This window comes from Paramormyrops kingsleyae, chromosome 12 (assembly GCF_048594095.1).
Source record: "Paramormyrops kingsleyae isolate MSU_618 chromosome 12, PKINGS_0.4, whole genome shotgun sequence".
Lineage (NCBI taxonomy): Eukaryota > Metazoa > Chordata > Actinopteri > Osteoglossiformes > Mormyridae > Paramormyrops > Paramormyrops kingsleyae.
The window spans coordinates 25,514,720-25,535,818 of NC_132808.1; the positions used below are offsets into that span (position 1 = coordinate 25,514,720).

Consider the following 21,099-nt stretch of genomic DNA (forward strand, 5'->3'; position numbering starts at 1 on the left):
GGAGGAAAGAATAACAGCGATATGGAGGCAGATTGTAAGGCATGGGAACCACTTATTTGAATGGGTAAATGTTTCCCAGGTAAAACGAAATAAGGCAAGGAATATAAAATGACAGCAAGGTGTTTAAGATATTATTGGTTTATAGCTAACAGATTTTTGTCATACACATCAATATGCTGGTTATTAACAAAATTAAATTAATAGTCTCCATTTTGTCATATTTTGTTATTGTCTTTGAAGCATTTCAACGATTTGGCTGACGGTTTTGTCGCTCAGCTGGTCTTGAATATCTCGGACACCACATAGTCATGGTGAGTCCCGTCGATGAGGCCCATTCCATTGCTGTGCACGAACCAGCAGGGTACACCTTCACCATACTCGACATTCCTGCGGAAATCTCTTTGCCAGCCCCTGTAGGTCCGAGAAACATCCTTAGGTGAGCAACACTTCCTGGTATCATATGTTTCCATGTTTCTCTGTGTTGTATTATGTATGGTGTGCTTGTGATCAGGGGACAGATTCTGATGCACACGGAAAGAGAAAGGTGCTAAGACCAGAAGGCCAGGAAGAGAGAGATCTGTGCAGATATTTACCAGGTGACGGTGAGCTGCTGACCCTTCACCCTCATGGTGGCATCTAGTTTGTCTGCATCCTTTCCTGCATGCAGCTCACCAACCTTAAACTGCAGGCCGTGGTAGAATTGTCCTGTAGGGGGCAATGGAGGCCAAATAGTGTGGAACAATTAATACTGAGGTTCAGTTTAGAAGAGAAGTCAGCAGAAAAGTCGATTGTGCATAGCTACTGTTTTACACGTGACCAATGTCTGCTGTTTACGACCAGCAAGCTACCACTGAGGTAGCGCCCCCAAGCACTACTCCCCGGGCGCTGAATTAGCTGCCCCCTGCTATGTCACGATGTCACATATGAGTTAAATGCAGAGGACACAACCCCCGCAGGGGTTTCTCAGATGTTGTTGTTACAATCTCAGGGGACAGGGCCAGTCAGATCTTACCAAGGAGGCCATGAACTTTGCTGGAGAGAAGGTGGCTGTCTAGAGTATAGAAGCCCAGGTAGTCCCGGTGGTATGGGTGCTTCTTCCACACCCTGTGCAAGATGATAACAAACTTGGCCGAGTCCCTCATAGTGACAGTAAGACTGCGCTCCTTTGTGATCTCAATTTCCACGCTGCATAAGAAAGAGAAGAGAGAATCAGGTCGGATTCCTGATTGAATGCACTTGACAGAATCTCAAAACTGAACAATAGTGGTGTAAAGATGCATCAATACATTGAGAAGAATTGATTATGAAGGTGGCCTGTCGACTGTATGGATCCGTAATGTCAAAATTGATTTCTGGGGGTAAAATCCTTCTTACAGATAAAAATACTTCTAAACTCGCTTTTATGTGCTGCAGGTTTTTGTGCAGCGCCTGCATGCAAATTTCTGATGTATAGGATGGCAGGGGGATGTTCATAGTATTTTAGTACTATTTTGTGGTTTCTCTCTATCAAAATTGTGTCTTGAAAACAGTAAAGAGTCAAAAGAGAGCAAAATTTTCAAAACATGATTAAAAACAAGAGGAATCACAAGCTGGGGGGCTAGAAAATTTGCAACGATGCAGGATGATCATCAACCTGAACTTCAACCTGTCTGTCTTTGTGTAACATGCTCAGCATCTCTTTCAGTGTTTTTCAAGCTCACCCAGGGCCCCTGAAAGCCCTGTTGTCAGACCAGGAGAGTAAAGTCTTCCGCCTGTCCTGGGAGACAGTGATGCTTTGAGTGGTTACCTCCACTTCGAGGTTTAGCCTTTGGTGAGCTATCCCAAACCGTCCAAAGTAGGTGTGGACTTTGCTTCCTGGGTCCACTTTCTTATCCCCTATGGTCTGGCCATTGACCACAATTCCTGCAGAAATCACGTTAGTGTGAACCTACAGTTGATTATCAAATGATACTTTCAAATATTTACTTATTTAACAGCATTAAGGCATAGAATATCCTCCTCTTAAAAGTTGTGGAGTTTTATCAATCTTTTGTCCTCTGTAACAGATTTACTGTGGCTTATTGCAGCTTTTACCATAGTCACTAGGTCTTTTTCCAGTATTTCCAGACTAAAATCGCACCTGATAAAGGGTCTTTCACCAGGTTGAAAATTGTGCCTGGGACATCATCAATGTTAAAGCACAAAGTGTCATTCAGGTCTGCAACTTGGATGATAAAATGGGGATCTCCATCCACTGGGGAAAAAAGCAATTTTAGATGTATTTATTTTTCATGTTTTTCATTAATGCTAAGTGACTGCATTTGAAAACCACATAGAAGCTGTTGACATACCGCTTGTGACTGCATGGTAGTTAGCTGCAGGCTGGGGTATGGGAATACCTGTGTTCAGAAAAAGATTTATCTATTTATCTCTCACAGCAGCTACAAGCTTACAAAATAAAAAGTTTGATGTGGTTTTTTCAGAGTGATGCTAAATCTATTGATGGTTAACTTACGTGCAAAATGCATAATACTTTGCTAATATTTCAGCTGTATTATGTTCAAAATATTAAGTAAATTTCCTATATATCCCGCTGGGATAAAACAAGTTTGATCTCATTGACCAACCTGCATTCTAACGCAGAGATTATTATACTTAGAAGTAACTATAACTTACCAGCATAATTTGGCCTATGACGTTCATCTGCAAAATGACAAAAGTGAGCAGTGGTCATAACTTTACAGTACATGATTCAGGTAAGAGCTGGGATATTATTTATGGCTTTGATTTAAAGTTTATCAGAGGGTCATATCATATTGGCTGGTTTCCCTCAATCTATTTCTGTGTGATTGTAATATATTACTGGCATATGTTTACTATTTGTAACAAATTTCCTTGATTTTTCACCCGGCTTTGTCAATTAAATTAAATTAATTAGGAAATAATTTTGTAGCTTGTGGATTCTTATAAAGAAAGGCCATCTAGCCAAGACCCCAGAACACCCCCAAACTGAAAAGCAGGACTCGCACCCTCAGTCAGCTTGTCTGCAATCATGGCTTCCTCCGGTGTTTCGTCCTTCTGAGGTTTGGTCACCACCATGGAGGTAAGTGGAGTCACAAAGTTGTAATGCAGGGACAGTGCCAGGGCTTCAGCCGTCGCATTAGCCTTCTCCTCCACTTCACCACTGTCCCTGTGGAGGCCAACAAGACAAGAGGATCCATGATTACTCTGCCTCCTCATGTACTGTATGCATGCATCACATGGAAATCTGGTGGTTTAATATTCCTTAACCAAAACACACCAGAGACAGGGCTAGTAGCAGAAATTCGAAAGGCATACCCTAGTAAACAACACTAGAATTTTATCAGATTAGCATATTATACTGCCATGGCAATGACATTCAGCCCAACCTTTTGGCAAGTAACTGCTGAATAGTAAGATACGCCCACAGACGCTCAGTGAAGTCTCCGAAGATGTATTCCTTTTCTGGAAAGATGATATTCCAATCCTCAGCACTTGCTTGACCCTGGAACTTGATGTCATTCATCTGGAAAAAGTATAATGTGGTAGTTCTTAATTGTACTGTTGTGTTTGGGACAAAACTTTCCTACTTGGGCGCAAAATGATGGAAGTAATCTCTCACCCCTTGTGCAGACACCTCAAAGATGAAGTTTTGTAGGTCATCATCTGATACCTGCCCAGCGACCACAATCTCTGAGCCGTTGAAGAATTGCTTGAAATGGTGTTGGGTTAGCCTATTAACTGCATTGTGGGGGTAATTCAGGTGCACTTCGGAGAGCAAAGGGCTGGCCACTTCACTGTAAAAGCCCTTTGGCAGAGAGTAGCAAGAAATGAAACGCAAGATCAACACAGAGGTCTTTGCAAAGAAATGTCAACACAGAATAGGTGATATACGGATATGCTTGTGGTAATGAAACTGAATAGATTATCTGTTGACATGCATCCACTAAAACGTGTATTAACACCACATATTCACACTTCCAAGTAGTTTGAAAAAGACAATGATTGTTGTATTGCTTTGCTTTTCATTCCATATTAGTTACACCCTTATCCCATTTGCCCGCCAGGGGAATGGTTGGCTGACACAGTACCGTAAGCTGGAGCACAGCATCAGAATCTTCATAGATCCTCCTGGCTAAGCCATTATTCTGCTGGGCCATCACTTCCAGGAAATTGTATTTCAGATTAAAGCCAAATCCCAAGCAGAAGAGAGTCATATTCCCTTGGATTGCATTCCGCACATTACTCAGAATTGCTACTGGAGATGTCACCCCTATGAAACACATGCACATGGCATAAACATATATTTGTGTTAATTCTGATTGTATTTATATGGAAAATATTTCTGTTCAAGTAATCTTTACTGTTATAAATACTATTTTCAAATCTGCATTGAGGCATAGATTTCTACAGGTGTCTTAGTTCTCAGTAATAATGCTCATTTCTCATTTTTATTTACATTGCATACACTATTCTTCTACCTGAAATGGACCTTGGACATGTTATTATGTTCACGAATGGAAATACATTTCACTACCTATAAAACATGAAATTGCATAGAAATTTATTAAATTCAACTTCCTGAAATTCCAGTTCACTTTCAATTCTGCATCTGACTTTTTTTCGAATTACAATTCCTGATTTGAATTGAGACTGATGAGTTTATTCATGAATAGCCCTGAACCTGCTACATATAAACTGATGACTCTGTGATGGTGAAATATAACTGAGACAGACCTGAAGTGGGATCTCCATCCGTCAGGAGGATTATCATGGAGACACTGTTGTCTGGCAGCTTGTTTTCAGCAGCATCTTTGTAGAGAAGGTCTACAGCCTTCAGCACAGCCTGGTTGATATCAGTACCTAATAGGAATTGTTGGGAGGGGGTGATTAATGGGAATGTTCATGTCTTACCAAAACATTACAACCTCTGTGATTTGATTTTGAGAGTAAGATAATGCCAGACAGGAGGGGATGTGGCAGTAAGAGACAGAGAGACTTTGGAACTTTGGACAAAAAACTGCATTTGACTGCATTTGAGAACCACCTGCTTTGCATCTATACTTTGACATACTCACTCCATCTGGCTTCGATTTTCGAAACAAAGTCTTTTGCTTGAATCACATTCTCCTCTGTAGCCTTGACCAGGGACTCTTTCCAATACTTTATCTCATTATCGAATAAGATGAGTGTGAAGTGGTCATCCTCATGGAGATCATCCAGGATAGTGTGCAGAGCTTCACGTGTCTGATGCAATGGAAAATATGTGAGGAAGACATTAGAACAGATATATCTTATTCATCCCCATGGCAAATTGTGGTCTGCTCTCCATGAGACACACACACACAAGTTTGGGGTTAACAGCACAGGGTCAGCCAGCATGTACCACCTCTAGAGCAATTTGGGTTAGGGGCCTTGCTCTACTGTCCAATGGTGGCATCATTCTGCCAGGCATAAGATTTGAACCATCAGCTTTTCGATCACGGGCACACAGTCCTAAAACGCACATGAGCCACACAGCTAAATTTGAGTATTTATTCAGGTCAAGTCAGGCCAGGTTGGGGAGCTTGCGCTGATGCAGTGTGTTGTCACACTCATCACGTGATGAAACACCTCGGGATCCTAGCCGATGACCCCCTAGGCAGACACGTGATGACCCCCTAGGCAGACTTTAAGAAGTCATTAAAGGCCTGGATCTTTTTTTACACAGGTTACTCACAATCCCAGATACTGAGACTCTCCGCTCAGTCTCTCGAGAGCCCCGATCAGAGCCTCCATTGACGCCACAAAGATCACAGCATCTTTGGCAAAGTCAAGATCAGTAAATCTTTCTTCACCAAGAGATGGCCCACAGCTGCAGGATCCCACAACCCAAACAAGCATTGAACAGAATGGGAGCAAGAACACATCCCTGGGGAACCCCAGAATCAACTGAGGAGAATGTGGAGGTTCTCCTTCCACTCTGCACAACACTCACAGTACTAGTGTACAGGCCAGCCATGATGTCCAGCAACTTCAGGGGGATCCCACAAAGTCTCAGGAAGTCCCACAGGTAGACATTTATTTTGATGTTGGGTCGGTATTTAACAGGCACAAATGGGTGCCCTTTGACCTGAAGTATTAAAAATGCCTCCATATGAAGGTACTTGAAGACCCTGGTACTTAATTTGTGATACAGAGGATATTGGGACAAGTTAACAATATAATCATCATTTCTGCATGTCAGACTGTTTATTGTACCAGTGAACACAGAGTCGAACGTAACAGTTTATCAGATCAATCCCCCAAAATGAGCTGCTTTGTCTTGCCAAGATGCTGCTGCAAGGACATTCTGTGATACTTCACCCCAGTTGCTTCTGGGATACTGGCTGACCCTGTGCTCTGGTGCTCATTTGTGTGTCAACTATGAGCAAAAGTGTTTGCTAAATATAGAAATATACTCCCATAAATGGAGTTAAACGTATTCCTGAGGTAACATGATCAGGTCTCCTTACCTGGGCAATTTTTTTTCCATACATGGACCAGCTGATATCTATCACAAAAATGATATTCTTCTGTACATATGGCAGATCCGCAGGAGCAAAAAAGTGCACAAAATACCCGTTCACTATCTGGAAAAAAACGACATTGTTATCACACACACCCTCCTTCCTAATGCTTGTTTGCCTATGTTTCAGTTACAAAGTATCATCAGGGCACGTAATGTTATGGAATATAAAGGCTTTGATATTATAAAAAGAATGAAAATCTATGACAGCTATGAGAGCTATTAGTCTATGATAGGTTTATATATATATATAAAACACCACAGATTTGATATCATCACGGAGAGGCTCACGGCTCTGCAAAGGATTTTGGATGGCGGAGACCAGCATGGACATTAGAGGAGCTGCGAAATTACAGTTTCTCGCCTGAAAACCCAAACAACCCCATTTTATCTGCTTTTGGCTCCCCCCTAATCAGCACGGGCCTTGGCCAAGGCCGCTGCTGAGCTCAACAACTCCCCCTGAAGAACAAGGCAGTGAGACTCTCTTGCATTCCTCTCCCCCAACCACAAGGACACCCTACCCCCATCCCACGCCTTCGCCGCTTCATACCCCCAGTGTGAACGAGCGGGTCCTTGTACAGCGCGGATTGGCTGCAGGAACGGATGGCTGTTTGTCTATGCTGGACTACCTCCACCTCCCCATTCCCCTCCCCTGTTGCAAGTCTCGACTTAGTGTTGTGAGATGTGGTGACTATGTGCTTATTGCTGAGGTGTTTTTTTCTGTTCCTATATTGTACTTCCTACTGGAGTACAGTCTGGGGGCTGTTTTTTTTATTCACCTCCACTCTCCTAACGTAATCTGTTTCTCTGAGTTTTCCTACAGTCCCCTGTCTTCCTGACCTGTCTGCCCCCCTGTAATGTTTGTGTATGTATGGTCGGGTTGATGGCCTCCTTTTCGCTGGTACTTGTGACTAGTGACATGGTGAATTGCAACAGCAATAAAGGGAATCAATCAATCAATCAATCAATCAATCAATATATGTCTATATCAAATTGTATGTACTTTTGCACAGAAGGATCTCCAGTGAAAAATAACCAGACCTGTATGTTACCAATGTCTTTCTCTCGCTTCAAATCATACTTAATGAATAAATCTCCATCAATCAGTGTGCCATCACAGGTGGGACAGGTGCGTTGCTGCTCCACTGTTGGCCTGAAGGCCACGTGTGCCTGGGGGGGTGAGGGGGGTGGCAGAAGGGCTGGTGAAAAAGTGACTTCCAGACCTCACTGCTGCTGTTTTTTTTTTTTAACATTTCACTAACATTCTAACCACAAGCACAAATGGTTTTACTTTTAAATCGTTTGCTGCTCTTGGGCATTCTCTTAAAATGTTTAACTATATCCAGGCTGACCAACAGACCTTAGTGTCAGTGACAGTTTTCTCCACTAGGGGGAGCAGCTCATTTGTGACGAAGGTGCCATAAGCATCGAGAAAGGCAATGCCTTGGGGTTCATAGATGTCTGCTATGATCTGTTGAAGAAAGATCAAGGAACTGCACTGACATTTGTGTGTTAATGTCAAATAAGATACTCAAACATGGCAGGAACTTGTGAAGCTACAACCACAGCTTCTGATGTGTGTAATGTGTTTGCTCATCCAAGACCTCAAAATTCTGGACCAGCTGCTTGGGTTTGACCCGGATCATGAGCTCATACTGGCCCAATTGACGCTGAAGCAGCTCCTCATACGTCAGCATGAAGGTCACATCACTGTGTGCCGCAATGTTCACAGACACTGAGAACTTCTCCATCTTCCTGCCCGATGCTCTTTGGACACAAAATCAGAAAATATGTCAGATAGACATGGCTTTCCAACCAAACCAGACCAGATGTTATGTCAAGTAAGACACACTTCCAGATAAAGAGCCAGAATGTACCAAGATGTGCATGCACATGAAAGACAGTATATGAAAACAAAACACCATGATAATTTACATTCCTTTTATGCTGTGTCATATATGTCCAGTGGACATCCTTCTCGCACCTGACTAGTCCAGCTGTTTGGCCTCTGGACACAGCCTTTTCAAACTGCTCTTTGGCCTTCTCCTTTTCTTTCACCTCCCCCACATAGATTTTTCCTTCAATCTCCCTAACATGGACACACATTGGCATAGACACACTTTAAGCATCACAGCCTGTAGTTATCAGAGTGTCAAACATGGTGATAAAAGAGGGATGAACTTACATGCTGAAATTGGTGATGAAGGCCGTTTTAGGTAGCTCGACATCAAAAAGGACCTCTTGGGAGGTGTTGGCCCTGTTGACCACCTTAGAGGTCATGACAGTATGAGCAAAGCGAGACGCCACCTTACAGTTCACCGTCACACTTTGCACTTCAATGGCTCTCTGATCCTGAGAGAAAGAAGATTTGGGGGGGGGTCAGAGTTGTGTGTAAAGATTGATATCTTATATGTAGTGTAGCGCACTGGGTCTGGCAATTTACAGCAGTAAGTAGGGACTTGTGCTTCTCAGCATTACAGTGTATAAAATAAGCTGGTCCAGGTGTCTTTCTACCAGAAATTTGTAGCATAGCAAGATGATTTGGGAATGGGAAGGAGGATCACATGATCAAAAGGTCAAGGGACATGAGCAGATCTTTTATAGCTAAACATTTTTGTGGTCATATTTCCCGACCAGTGAGCTGAAATTATCATTAAAATTTCATGCTGTTGTAGTAGATGGATAATTCTTCACTCTTACCAACACATTTTCAGGGCTTCGTTTCTGTTGAATAACAGATAACAACATGAGAAGCTTAAACACAGCACGGCAAACAAAGAGAATTGATTTCACTTTGAAACTGCACACAGATCAATTGAGATATCCCCGGGTCAGTAATCTGATAAACATCCATCCCTCTCACATGGGGATTTTATTTTCACTGACTCAGTCAAAATGCTGTTTTTGCTGCATGCAGAACAGGGATTTTCGTCTGGCATTCAAGCAGACAGTTAGCACTGGTTAAGCGACAAGAAACCATTTTCAGTCGTTACCTTCATCACCCTTGGCTCAGTCTCAGGACCCTGGAAGTGAGAGAATATGGTGGATTACTGATGCGCTGGACAACTGCATGATTCCAAGTGTGTTTTCTGCTGGGTGCTTTGGGCTGAGTCCACAGCACAGATTTGTAGGTCTTTGCAGAATTCTGTGGTCATTGCATTGCCATACTGAATGAAATCTTGTTTGATTGTTATGTCTGTTAAATGAGGCTTTACAGCTTTAAGCTCTCATTACCACAGCACTTCCAGTGACTATTTGTGGTAGCACCTGGTAGCTTGTACACACTTGTATTAATAACCCACCACTTAACTGACATATGCATTTGTAGAGAAACTGTGATTTCTAGCATATCTTCTGCCTGTAGCTTTGTCCATAGCACAGCTGACATTGGGAATAGCATTAAATCATCACTGTAGATGATGTCAGCAGTGAATTACAGTCTATTGAAAAGGGCTGAGTTCAAAGATCTAAGATTCCAGTTCATATTCTTCCATTTATTCTTAATAATATCTCATTCCTGGGCTCCGATATTGGCGTAAAGCAGATTGATCACTCACAGAAGCAGGACAGGATCAGTGAAGGCACAGAGTAGTATGAGAGGAGCAGCATCGCTGTAGCTACTCACCTGAAGAGCAGTGTCCCGAGAGACGAGGAATGCGGGTGATACAATCGTGGGTATGCCCACACACAGAAGCAGTACTGTCCACCATCCCATCGTGGGGCTTCAAGGGTCTGACACACAGTCAACCAGAACACGCTGAAGTAACCCTCTCCCGCTGCAGGGAAAGGTGGTGGGGGATGTAAGGAAAAGTAGTAAAGATGTGTTAGCTAGTAATGATCAAGGGGGAAGCCAGGGAGAGAATGGGGGCTCCAGTCGGCACCACTAGGGTGATAAGGAAGATGATTGAATTACAATGATCAGAAAGTCTCCACCCTGTCCTGCCCCATCCCTGCCCCAGGCTCCTCACAGTCCAGGGGGTCACTGTGGGGGTTTGTTACAATCACACCCACTTCACGTATTTAACTGGACTCTGGACTGACTTGTTCATACTGCTTTGTGGTGTTCTCCTTTCCTTTAACCTCCCCCATTGATTTTTCATTCAGTCTCCCTAAAGGCACAAACATTTATGTGTGACAAAGGAATTGTGCCAGAGTCATCACACTTTAGGGGAAAATGTGTGAAAACTGGGAGTCACCGTGGGTAGCACTGGGAGTCACCGTGGGTAGCACTGGGAGTCACCGTGGGTAGCACTGTCGTCTCCTGAGTCATGTTTGAGTCCCAGCTCTAAATGTGGGATTTTTTGCCTCCATGCTTGTGTGAGTTTTCTCTAGATATTGCAGTTTCCTCCTGCATGCAGTTAGGTGAAATTGTGTTTCTAATATGCCCATAAGCACAACCTTCTTTGGCCTGTGACCCCTTTTTGACATCGCAAATTTCTGGCGACCCCCATTGACATTTTTTTTTTCTTGAATTAGTTTTTGGTTGTTTGTTGTAACATGTTGCAAATACAGAGTAGCCAGATTAGTGCACAAAGTCACATTTTATTTTCCCTGATCACATGTACAGTTTGGCGAGCTTGTCTTTACAAGGCTGAAATCATTTTATTTGAACTCATTTATATTTATTGATATTTATGAATGTGAAAGAATACAGTTGTTTAAGATTGTATATAGAGCTGGGCGATATGGCCTAAAAATAAAATCTCTTTTTCACAATAAATCCCATTTTTTCGATATTAATCGATTTTCCCCTCCCCTACTCAAAATCATGACTACAGATGACAAATAAATGGTTCGACACAAGTTTTAACTTTATTTTGTTTTTTTGTTTTTTCTTTAGGGTTAAAATGCAATCTGACAAGCCAAAAAAGATGCTTGTAAGTGAGATGGCAGACCACGCCATTATAAACAGTTTTAGAAACTTTTAGCATGTTAATGAATCCCGGCTTTTCCACAGTATGTATGGGCACCATGTCTTTTGTATTATACATCGCGACAGCGTTTGCTATCGCCTCCCACCGTGCCCCATTCTCATCATATGGCACACAGTTTGAAAACGTGTCAGGGAAGGTTGTTTGCCTAACTTTGTTTACACTTCTGCCTGCTCCTTTTCAAGCAAGGAAATCCAAAGGTGTAATATTATGATGGAGAATGTGGAAATGTTTTTTTTATCTGTTGTTTGTTTGAAATAAATAAGAATGAATGAATGAATTAATGAATGAATGCATGCATGCAGGTGCTTGAGGGAATGATTCTATAAGGCTGTAACTAATCGAAACGAGAACTGACTGGCACGCCGGCAGGGCAGGGTGACCTAATCGAGACAGATAGAGGGAGCAGACAGAGAACGTAAGCGGCCCTTACTTATGTTTAGCCTTCCAGAAGGACAAGTACTAACCGACCAACTAGAGCAAATGTCAAACATGTGGTTGTCACGTAGACGGAAGGTACCGAGAGAGGGGGGGGGGGGATGCCCAAAGGGCTTTAAAAGGGATACAGCTGATACATATGGCTGAGCTTCTTCCTGTACATGCTGAATGTATGTCAGATAGTCGCTCCCTGACCGCAATCGGTAAGAATAAACCGGTGACCTGCAACTTCTCCACGTCTCAGCTGTGAATCTCTTCTTATCAACGGACCCGGTGGGTGGCTGAACCCAACATGCTGCAGCTATTTTCATTTCGCTGGGAGCTGCAATTTAGGTGCTGGAAAAAAATTGTCGTGCTGCTTCCTTTGGTTGCAACAGTTTTTAAACAGACTTTGCAACGAGGACTTGTTTGGTCTGCGTCCGACGGCGCAAAACTGAAGCAGTTGTGAGTCCATAAAAGCGGCTATAAACTGATTCAGTGTTAAGGAGGTAATAATGCGAAATTGAGAAGATGGAATCGACGGTCTGCTAACTGGTGATAGGGCTGGAAATTCAAAAATGATAAGGGGAGTGATCTGAGATGGCAGTCTCAGATATTCCTCTAAGAGTAATGGAGAGACCATGAGAGATAATGAGGTCTAATGTGTGTCCAAGATGGTGTGTCGGCTTTATCCACTGAGTGAGACCAAAGTCTGAAAGAACAGATATGAACTCAGTGATCAGAGGGGCAACAGACATGAATATTATTGATTAATTCATTAAAATCTCCACAGGTCAAGATATTATCAAACTTAGGAATACAATCCGCTAAAAATTCAGAAAACTCTAAAATAAAATCCCTATTCTATTTTGGTGGGCAGTAAACAATAGCAATAACAGGGGACATGTAGCCTAATCTCAACCACAAATAATTGAAGCTCGAATGACGAATATATGTTGGTGGGTAAAGGGCGACATCTGGAGTTGTCTTTGTAGATAGATGAAAGGCCACCACCTCTCCTAGACACACGGGGGGAACTGAAGAATGAGCAGTCAGGAGGGAGGAGTTCTGTGAACGTGATGTTATCACCTGGTTTGAGCCAGGTTTCAGTCATCAGGAGAAAATCCAGACGATGGGAGGAAAAGAAGTCCTTCAGGATAGATGTATTATTTGTAAGTGATCTGGTATTCCATAGGGCCATACGTACTGGGTTTCCATCAGTCTGCAGGGGGACGCAATGAACGATCCCTGGATACAGCCTCGCCTGGAGATCAAAGTGGGCCGACAATGAGGAAGCAGAGACTCGGCACTTGGATCAACTAGTTAGAGTCACCGGTAACAGCACCCAGCATGTATGAAATAGCTGCTCCCTTCACATAAAATTCCAAGTGATGGAGAATAATGAGCAGCATGAGAGAACGAAGCGAGGAAAGTTCTCAATCTTACGTGGACTCCGCCTCTCTTACCGCGTCTTTTCCATCACCAGTTGTGGGGCAATACACAGGGAGGACGCTGAAAGGAAGCCGGTAAAGGGCCAGAAAAGGGCCTCGATTGTCCGTAAAAGTCACCGATTCACAGGTCCGTTAATGCGCTGTCGTGAATATTTAGGAGAAGTGAGCGATCGTACACTAGTAGCGATGATACTTTCCGTGGTGAGAGTAACGGAAACAACACAGCAGATAAGTAAAACAGGAGAGGCAGACGGCAAAAGCCACACACCGGCGCCATCTTACTTCAGTTACTGCACTGAAACTCATCATTTTATTGGTGAGGTAACAGCTTTAATGTACAAAAAGATCAGCAAATTGCAGAGAAGACTGAAAGACATACACGACCATTCATACATCTTCCAAACAGTACAGGTTAATAGGAAGATTAGGCCCAAGGCAATGCAAGGGGATACACTGGATGGAATGCCAGTCCATTACAGGTCATGCACACTATAAACAATTATAAGACCAGATCACTTCACCACATTTTTTTGGACTGTCTGTTACAAGCAGGCATGGTGAAAAGACGAAGGGACGATTCACGTTGCAGCTCAAACAAAACAAAGGACACAAGAAACAATTGGAACCAGGAGGGTTTAAACACAGGCAGGTAGACCTAAGGAACTAAAACAGAGAACAACATGGGAAGAAACACAGCAGCACAGGGACAAACACAGGAACAACTATCCAGAACAACTACAATGACCCACTGGGGAAGAGACAATGGGCGGAAACTAAATACACATGATGATGAATATCATATGAATATGACAAGTGTGAGGCATAGATATTAAACCAAACATTAGAAACGAAGAGTAACAAGACAAAGTAGAAGGTAATTAACAACACTACGGATTCAAACACTGGGAGATACTGGGAACACTGGCAAAACCGAACATAATAAAACTAGACACAAGCAGGCAGCAAAAGGTATCAACAAATCTGAAACCGAAATACATGAACACAAGAACATAACTTTGAGGAAACAGAATCAAAGGCACCAACAAAATATAAAAAGATCCAAAATGGTGAAGCTGGCCTCCAGCCAGCCTTACACCCATTATGGAGGGTTGATAAGAGAGCCTGCTTGGCCCAATGGCAAATGGCACAAGGGAACACAGACCGGAATAGCCAGCGGCACCAGCTGGACAAACAGGCAAATAACAGGCATGGTGGATCCTGACAGTCAAAGGGAAACTGCAGGTGATTGGAGAGAACATTATTAGCATTTTCCACTAGAGGGCAGACTAACATAATGAATTATTATTTCTACCATTGTTCCTCAGTCTTCAGACTGTAATTTGTTATATTGTTTAATGGTTGCCGGGCTCTATGTGTGCAGACTTTGCATAGTGTACATAGATTTTTTTTATTATTTTGCTTTAACCTGTTGAGTGAAACATTTAAATGATTTTATGTGAATTCCTAAGTAGCTGTAGAAATATTTGACTCACTTTACTCATAATTAACATAACATGTAATTTATGTACAAAACTAACTGGAATGAGCTTACAATATGTGTATTTTTCTGCAAATATAATGTAACAGGTCCCGGTCATGGACCATTACCAGACTGAATCCCTGTAAAACAGGTGAAAAGATGACGCAGCAAAACTGGCGCTTCTGGCTACTACAACTCCGCTCAGCAGAATCTTTAATTCACAAATGGCCGACATACATTTTGTTTTCCTCCCATACAGCTTTTCTTGCATTTACTTTACAATATCTGAGTGTCATTCTCACGTGACTTCAACCCAAGGATTAAAACGGTAAGTCAAATAACAAATAAATAATAAAACAGTTTTTACTTTTCCCTTTAACATTTCGCATGTTTGGTACCAGTCACTGGTCTGCAAAACTACAAAGTACTGTACTCAACTTAAAGAATACTCAATATTTTTATGCATAAAAATATGTTTTACATTTTTATAGTACGTAGATATGTTTTATACTTTAAAGATATTGAATTGTGTGTTGAAAAGTTTGATCTGTTAGACATGAAAATGATACTGGCGCTTTTATTTTGAAGCCTGTGATGGCAGAGGAAAAACAGGAAGCAGGAAGTATGAAGAACTGTAAAAAAAAAAAAGATGTGAAGTGTGGTTGCATGTGGGCAGTTTCTGCTGTGTAATCTAATTCAATCCATGGTGTGCATCCTTCAGAAAGCAATGGCTGTGAGTGTTATATATTCTTTACATGTTTGACATTTGTTAGTAACTAGTTTTTGGACAATTTTGGTATTTGTGTGAATTTTAACAGCTTAATGTGTAGTGCTCGTAAGTTATCATCATTGTACACCATGTTTATGTTAATGTAATTCGTCATAACTATCCTTTATATACCTAGTGGTTTACAATGTTAAGCATTCTGATTTACATGTTGCTTATATAGGAGGCCCTTTTTCTTTAGTTTCACTCCAATTCAATGTTGTAATCTTGACTTATCTGTGGTATATGAAGTCATTAAAGGAGCAAGCCCGTTCTCTTACCTGACTCTTGAAAAGGAGTTTGTGCTGGCTGTTTATCTCTGTTAACACTTCGGAAGTAAAACACAAAGAGAGAACAGTGCATAGATCATTTTGTCTTGGTCATTTATAAGCAGCTCGCAAGCTAGCGTACCTTCGGAGCGTGTTTAGTAAGGGCAGGTGACATAGGACGCTACGCTCAGAGCACACAATCTCCTGAACACATTGACCATTTATTTTTTTCTTAAAAAAAAAAACCTCTCAAAGAAGAATACTGACATTCAGTACTTGTTTCACCGCAGTCATGTTAATCTTCCTCATTCTACGTGTCTTTTTTATTTGACTTTAATGCACTTTATTTTACTTTTTATATGGACATACTTTTTGTTACAATTTTGTATTTGTCTGGAGAAGACGATTCAAAATAAAAATTAGTCACCATGTTAATCTACATCAATCCAAAGTTTTTATTATACTTTATTTTGCTTGTTTTATGGGACATACTTGACTACACTTTTGTAATGTGGACTAGATTTTGTTTACAGTTCCCAATAAAATATGACAAAATGCTAATTATATTTGCCTTTTTTAATTTATTGAAATGTAAAGAATTGTGTGAAATTTCATCATTTTGACTACTAACACCAGTATCGAACCGAACCAAATCGTATCGTGGGCATTTCTGAGGTTTCAAAAATAATTGAATCATTTGCTTAAGGAATCGATGTTGTATCGTATTGTGAGGAAAGCTGTGATTTACACCCCTAGTATTAACATACACGCTCTGTGTATCTTCACTCAGTTACAATGGGCAGCTACCCTGTGCACCGCCATGGACTGCCATCTGGTCAAGGGCGTCACCTACCCCGTGCCCCGCGATGGACTGGCATCTGGTCAAAGGCGTCACCTACCCCGTACCCCATGATGGACTGGCATCTAGTCAAGGGCGTCACCTACCCTGTGCCTTGCAATGGACTGGCATCTGGTTGAGGACGTCACCTACCCTGTGTTCTGCAATGGACTGGCATCAGGTCGAAGGCGTCACCTACCCCGTACCCCATGATGGACTGGCATCAGGTCGAGGGCGTCACCTACCCCGTACCCCATGATGGACTGGCATCAGGTCGAGGGCGTCACTTACCCTGTGCCCTGCAATGGACTGGCATTTGGTCGAGGGCGTCACCTACCCCGTACCCCATGATGGACTGGCATCAGGTCGAGGGCGTCACTTACCCTATGCCCTGCAATGGACTGGCATTTGGTCGAGGGCATCACCTACCCCGTACCACATGATGGACTGGCATCAGGTCGAGGGCGTCACTTACCCTGTGCCCTGCAATGGACTGGCATCTGGTCGAGGGCGTCACCTACCCCGTACCCCATGATGGACTGGCATCAGGTCGAGGGCGTCACTTACCCTGTGCCCTGCAATGGACTGGCATTTGGTCGAGGGCGTCACCTACCCTGTGCCTTGCAATGGACTGGCATCTGGTCGAGGGCGTCACCTACCCTGTGCCTTGCAATGGACTGGCATCTGGTTGAGGGCGTCACATACCCTGTGCCCTGCAATGGACTGGCATCAGGTCGAGGGCGTCACTTACCCTGTGCCCTGCAATGGACTGGCATCTAGTCGAGGGCGTCACCTACCCCGTGCCCCGCAATGGACTGGCATCAGGTCAAGGGCATCACCTGCCCCGTGCCCCGCAATGGACTGGCATCAGGTCGAGGGCATCACCTGCCCCGTGCCCCGCAATGGACTGGCATCAGGTCGAGGGCATCACCTGCCCCGTGCCCCACGATGGACTGGCATCTAGTCGAGGGCGTCACCTACCCCGTGCCCTGCAATGGACTGGCATCTGGTTGAGGACGTCACCTACCCTGTGTTCTGCAATGGACTGGCATCAGGTTGAAGGCGTCACCTACCCCGTACCCCATGATGGACTGGCATCAGGTCGAGGGCGTCACTTACCCTGTGCCCTGCAATGGACTGGCATCTGGTCGAGGGCGTCACATACCCTGTGCCCTGCAATGGACTGGCATTTGGTTGAGGGCGTCACCTACCCTGTGCCTTGCAATGGACTGGCATCAGGTCGAGGGCGTCACCTACCCTGTGCCCTGCAATGGACTGGCATCAGGTCAAGGGCATCACCTGCCCCGTGCCCCGCAATGGACTGGCATCAGGTCGAGGGCATCACCTGCCCCGTGCCCCGCAGTGGACTGGCATCAGGTCGAGGGCATCACCTGCCCCGTGCCCCGCAGTGGACTGGCATCAGGTCGAGGGCATCACCTGCCCCGTGCCCCGCAATGGACTGGCATCAGGTCGAGGGCATCACCTGCCCCGTACCCCGCAATGGACTGGCATCAGGTCGACGGCATCACCTGCCCCGTGCCCCGCAATGGACTGGCATCAGGTCGAGGGCATCACCTGCCCCGTGCCCCGCAATGGACTGGCATCAGGTCGAGGGCATCACCTGCCCCGTGCCCCGCAATGGACTGGCATCAGGTCGAGGGCATCACCTGCCCCGTACCCCGCCATGGACTGGCATCAGGTGGAGGACGTCACCTGCCCCGTACCCTGCCATGGACTGGCATCTGGTCATTTTTTAATAAATGGGTCTAGTTAGTAATTCAACAGGGATTCAAATAATTATTTCCCTCACTGTATATATTCATTTTCACACATTTATAGCATATTAATGTTTATATTGACTCAAAATAGATTTTTAAATAAACACAATAATACAGTGAAACATTTTCTTTTTATTACTTCATGCACCTTTCCCCTTTTGTCTACACACAATTCACAGTGCCATGGCAAGTCAGCGCCTGGGAGGCTTTGGCTCTGAGTAATGCAGAAATCATGGAACCATCGGTTCTATGAAAACAGAAACAATAGACCATCATTTATGCTTATTAAGTTTTTTAAGGTATGTATGTGCTATTGATTTCTGTGTTGGTTGGTTTAACATCATGAGGTCACATGGTGCAGTAGCATAATAGCTTTATTTGCACGTATACGCAATTTTTAGTTGCAAAAAATATTTCAAAAACACGCCTTGTGACACATGAGGCACATTATTGTCTGCACAGTTGGTTTGACATCACAAGGTCTCACGTGCGGGAGCATAATAGCCTTATGTACGTGTACACGTCATTTTTATTTGTAAAAAAAAAAAATCACGATGAATAGCCTTGTGACTCATGAAGAACGTTATTCTCGATGCTGCACAGGTGGTTTGATATAATTCACTGGAATGGTTGAAGCGCATAATAAGTTTGCATTTTGAATGTCAAATGAATGTTGAATATTAAACTGACTTTACGCTGGTTTCCAAGTTCCTCCTAACTTCTCGGAAGAGCTGAGCGGCACCGGCGTGGCGGAGGAGAGGAAGCGCAGGTACACGCGCACGTACTCCGCCGCGGGCACTCGTACACACATCGCATACTTCACACGCCCGTATATCGCGTCCGCCCTTTCCTACCTGCTCAACACCCACAAGTTTTCCCATTGTATGTTGTAACTTAATGTTGTTTTGTGCTTAATATGTGGCGTTGTATTTTGTGAAAATACAAAAACACAACAGACATACAATGAAAAATACGTTACGGTTCTGAAAACCGTATATGGCCATTCCCGGAGTGTGGGACTGGACCCTGTGTCTGCCTGGGGGTCGCCAGCCGGGATCCGGAGGAGTTTCGCTGTGTGGTGGGGGGCGGCAGCGCGCTGCATCAGCTCATGTCCCAACCCAAGGCCGGCCCAAGCCTTCAGGGGGCCCTAAGCAGAATTTTATTTGGGGGCCCCTCTGTGCCACCAATATGACTAATTATTGTCAATCCTTTATTATTCGCACACTATAAATCTAACACACCCAATATAAATTTTATTTTTTTGTAGCTGTGTTGCTTAAATCATACCAATGTTTTTACCCTTGCTATGATCTTTAATTGTAACAGTAGCAAACCCACAGGAGTAGTCAGGTGTTAATTTGCACTTTAACATTCAAAGTCTTGCAGTACCAGTTGGCATACTTAATGTGGTGTACTGAAAAGTGGCAAAATAAACTAGCATACAATGCTCTTACTGTAAACACTTTAAGCACTTTAATTAATTTTTTTTGCAACATGTAAAAAGTGCAATACAATCAACTTCAAACAAAATAAATAATATAATAAATAATAAAATATAAAGCTAAATACCAAAGAACTACAAATTAGTCATACAAACAGGATATTTTTATATGAAAAGACAAACTAACTCAACTTTACATTCCACCTCAGTATTCCACTTTCCTTTAAACTGTTATCAGTACCAAAGTTATAAAACAGAAGCTTATTTTTTATTATGCATCGATAATTTTTGTTCGTCTCATCCTTTTGCACGAGCATGAATTGACGAGCTGTTAGCTGCCGCTGCTGATCGCTTAAGCGGAAGAAGTAACATTACCTTGCAATTTAGCCTCGTTTCGTTTATACTCATTTTTTTTTTACTTACCTTTATCTTGGTGTTTTTTCTCTTCCTCTGATTTCTTCCGTTTTCTTTTCTCTACACCAGAAAGATATGTCCTTTTTTGTGACATTATTAATTGTTTTGCTGCAGTGACGCTGCTTCTTCAATGAATTTAAGTTAATTTACCTCAGGCATCGTATGGCTGTCATACTCCAACTGTGCATGCATCCTGCAGCAGCCAGTTAAATAATATTGCGTTGTTTTTTTTTAATTGAATAATGGATTTCATTACCAATATGATATCAACTGAAATATTAAACATATATAAATGAAAAAATAAAAATAAAAAAACGATGTAATTTCATGTACTCTTGGGGGGCCCCTGGTGGCCACGGGGCCCTAAGCAGCCGCTTAGTTCGCTTATGCCTTGGGCCGGCTCTGTCCCAACCTGACCTGTTCTGTTCTAATAACAGTCTAAGGTACTACTTGGGCTATCGCGCGCATTTTAATATGGATTTAACATTTCAGGACAGCAGACATCAGTTTAGTAAATTTGGAAATATACCTCTTGTTGCAGTATAATTGTGTATCAGATGTACAGTAACACTGTTCTTGTTTTCACGGAGGAAAAAAAATACATTAGTAGCTGGATCTTTATAAAATATCTGGTACTCTTTACAAAGTGTGGTTAAAATACTGTTACCCCACACAGCCTAGATGACACTTATAATTATCCCCAAACGAATTTAAAAACGAACTTTATGACGGGGTCAGTACAAATGTACAAAGGGTGTGTGGGATCA

The 21,099-nt window shown here is 43.0% G+C and overlaps 2 protein-coding genes across 2 annotated transcripts; one reads left to right on the forward strand and one right to left on the reverse strand.

Moving 5' to 3' along the window:
* Nucleotides 1-270: 270 nt before the first annotated feature.
* LOC111841398 (inter-alpha-trypsin inhibitor heavy chain H3) lies at nt 271-15,963 on the reverse strand. The gene is made up of 23 exons (XM_072718475.1): nt 15,874-15,963; nt 10,173-10,323; nt 9,541-9,570; nt 9,248-9,271; nt 8,733-8,899; nt 8,532-8,636; nt 8,152-8,314; nt 7,908-8,018; nt 7,589-7,717; nt 6,495-6,611; nt 5,079-5,247; nt 4,738-4,863; nt 4,092-4,273; nt 3,623-3,808; nt 3,390-3,526; nt 3,009-3,169; nt 2,656-2,682; nt 2,331-2,378; nt 2,120-2,233; nt 1,701-1,902; nt 1,013-1,185; nt 594-705; nt 271-411 (listed from the first exon to the last, which is right to left on the reverse strand). The coding sequence occupies exons 2-23, from the start codon at nt 10,260-10,262 to the stop codon at nt 273-275; spliced, it is 2,712 nt and encodes a 903-aa protein (XP_072574576.1). The 5' UTR covers nt 10,263-10,323; nt 15,874-15,963; the 3' UTR covers nt 271-272.
* Nucleotides 15,477-18,481, forward strand: LOC140577680 (uncharacterized). Its single transcript, XM_072697771.1, has 2 exons — nt 15,477-15,559; nt 16,652-18,481. Exon 2 carries the CDS (start codon nt 17,464-17,466, stop codon nt 18,454-18,456), a length of 993 nt encoding a protein of 330 aa, XP_072553872.1. The 5' UTR covers nt 15,477-15,559; nt 16,652-17,463; the 3' UTR covers nt 18,457-18,481.
* The last annotated feature ends 2,618 nt before the right edge of the window (nt 18,482-21,099 follow it).